This window comes from Branchiostoma floridae, chromosome 4, assembly GCF_000003815.2.
Source record: "Branchiostoma floridae strain S238N-H82 chromosome 4, Bfl_VNyyK, whole genome shotgun sequence".
Taxonomy (NCBI): domain Eukaryota; kingdom Metazoa; phylum Chordata; class Leptocardii; order Amphioxiformes; family Branchiostomatidae; genus Branchiostoma; species Branchiostoma floridae.
In genome coordinates this window covers 13,958,525-13,960,770 of record NC_049982.1, presented here as the reverse complement: position 1 = coordinate 13,960,770, position 2,246 = coordinate 13,958,525, and the positions used below count along the sequence as shown (strand labels likewise).

Here is a 2,246-nt window from a genome sequence, read left to right as displayed (position 1 = left end):
ATCCCCCACCGTTCTTGAGTTTCTTGTTTACACACACACAGACACACACACACACACACAAACGCGGGGTAAAATATAACCTCCATGACATTTCATGGAGGTAATATCATAGCCAAAGCCCCCTGCAGTTCCCACCTGTGCAGCTGGGTGGGGTGCCTGATGACCAGGATCCTGCTGAGAGTGTCCTGGTCAGGAATGACCAGCGTGAAAACATGGCGAGGCTCACCACCGCTGAACCTGAGCAAAATCATCAACAGTTACAGAATGACCTCTGAACAACCATCCAAAAGCATACTTTCTTTTCATGACAATACTGGATACAGTTATACCAAATGTCAAAAGAAACATGAGAAAAATTGTCTAAACACACTGCTACAAAATTTACATCAAAGGTATCACAAAACCTGAGATTGCAAAGGATTTCTAAAGAGATACTGACAGTTTTCTCTGATCATTGTACTTACTGGCTCATTGGAAGCACCGACAGCCTCTTGTGTTGGCTGTCCTCTCTGGTTAGTCAATGAAGAAACACAGTTAATACAGTTTTTGTGAAATCAAAACATTATCAGTATTAGCATGACATGTACCTACTTATTGGAGTTTGAGATGACATATCAGATTGGGCAATGTTTCTTAAAAGTAGAAAATGTTATCCACCTTCTTTAATTTCATAAGCAACCCTATAAGATCCTTCTTGGTCAACTCAACACCTTACCTTTTCACCATAGAATACAATGGCAGACTTCCCAAGCAGTTGAAGGACCTTCCAATCACTGCCTGCAAAAACAAAATGACAACAACCAACTTAAGACTTCCTTTGCAAGGAGTTGTCATCTTCATCTTCATCATCATCAACCTTACTATGTATCAGCTGTTGCTGTCACTGTGGCTGGTCACCATTGCTTTCCATTATCTTCTGCCATCTCCGAATAATCTCTGACAACCAATTTGACTGATTTCAGAGCCACATTACTCTGTTATACTCACTGCAGGCCCTTCCAGTGCTCTGTCCACAGCTGTCTTGGTTATGTTGAAGACTTGGTACAGTGACTTCTTCTGGTGGTGTGGGAAGAGCAACTCACTCCCTGAGACAATAATATCCAAAATAATCATAATGAATGTCTGCACACATTTTTGTTGCTAGCTTTTTCATGTAGGTGAGCCATCTCAACTGAATATTAATGTTATATATGGCACATATAAAAGATTTCTACATCAATAAGAGCTGTATGGTTCTGCTGAGAAATATTTCACAAATATATCAATGCTAAGCAATATCTAATGGGACAGCAGTAAAATGTTTGGACAGATGCTAAAGCCCACAGGCATTTCTGCCTCACCTTTCAGGTAAGTACTTGACTGCATAAAGGTCTCCCAAGGGATCTTAGACAAGTCCTGAAAAATGTAGAAGACATACTATTGTGATATTTGATTAGCTGGATTTGAAATACAAGCCAAACACCTCCATATACATGTACAGTGTTAGCAATCAACACACAAGCAACATTTCTGCTTAATAATATCAGTATGCCTTCTTCTCACCTGTGGAAAGGGAAGGTCCTCATCCTTCTTGTTGAGATACTGTCCAACTTTCTCAAGATTAAATCTCTTGGGTCTTCCAGGAGATGGTGTTTCCTACAAGATACGAACACTTGTCAGCACAGGCTATTTCAAACACACTTGACTCATCATATTTGATCAGTTGGTTGGTCAATTGATTGATTGCTTGATTGATTGGTAATAATGACTTAACATAGTGTTGCCTCATCCTAACTCATGTATTGTTTCTGCACTGGATGACTTTATGTACTACATGCATGTGGCTGCATTAAGCAAACATTGTTACCAAAATAGAATGAAGATGAAGTGAAGACTCACCTGCGTGAGATTCTCCTGAAGGAACTCTGCTACGAAGGCCAGGTCCTTCTGAGACATCTTACTGACCTCAGACGGCACCTGCTCCCCTGCAAGTCTCAGCATCACTACAGAAAACACAAACTTCAGACATCAGAATCAACATTAAACATTAAAACAGCTGTACATTTGCACATCTCTGCTCAAGCTTATTCAACAGTTTATAGTTTTCTCTTATCTCATTTATATCATATCTCTTACTAAATGACCATTGAGGTAGTAGAAAAAAATGCTGCAACCATTTTTCTCCACCTTCAAGGTTTCCTGTTCTTCTTAGTATTCATTTTAAATGCATGTAATACTGTACTTTTACAATGTGGTACAATTTAAAG

General features: G+C 39.4%; 1 protein-coding gene across 1 annotated transcript; it reads right to left on the bottom strand.

Moving 5' to 3' along the window:
- Positions 1-92: 92 nt before the first annotated feature.
- LOC118413584 (anaphase-promoting complex subunit 4-like) lies at positions 93-1,993 on the bottom strand. Its single transcript, XM_035817110.1, has 7 exons — positions 1,879-1,993; positions 1,543-1,635; positions 1,341-1,395; positions 988-1,085; positions 716-777; positions 465-509; positions 93-237 (listed from the first exon to the last, which is right to left on the bottom strand). Exons 1-7 carry the CDS (start codon positions 1,978-1,980, stop codon positions 93-95), a joined length of 600 nt encoding a protein of 199 aa, XP_035673003.1. The 5' UTR covers positions 1,981-1,993.
- Between the last annotated feature and the right edge of the window lie 253 nt (positions 1,994-2,246).

Bases quoted from the DNA above. Each gene is read 5' to 3' on its own strand.
- LOC118413584 (XM_035817110.1), bottom strand. From the start codon at position 1,980: ATGCTGAGACTTGCAGGGGAGCAGGTGCCGTCTGAGGTCAGTAAGATG. The intron at 1,636-1,878 runs GTGAGTCTTCAC...CGTATCTTGTAG, and splicing joins TTCAGGAGAATCTCACGCAG to GAAACACCATCTCCTGGAAG. The intron at 238-464 runs GTAAGTACAATG...GATTTTGCTCAG, and splicing joins TCGGTGCTTCCAATGAGCCA to GTTCAGCGGTGGTGAGCCTC.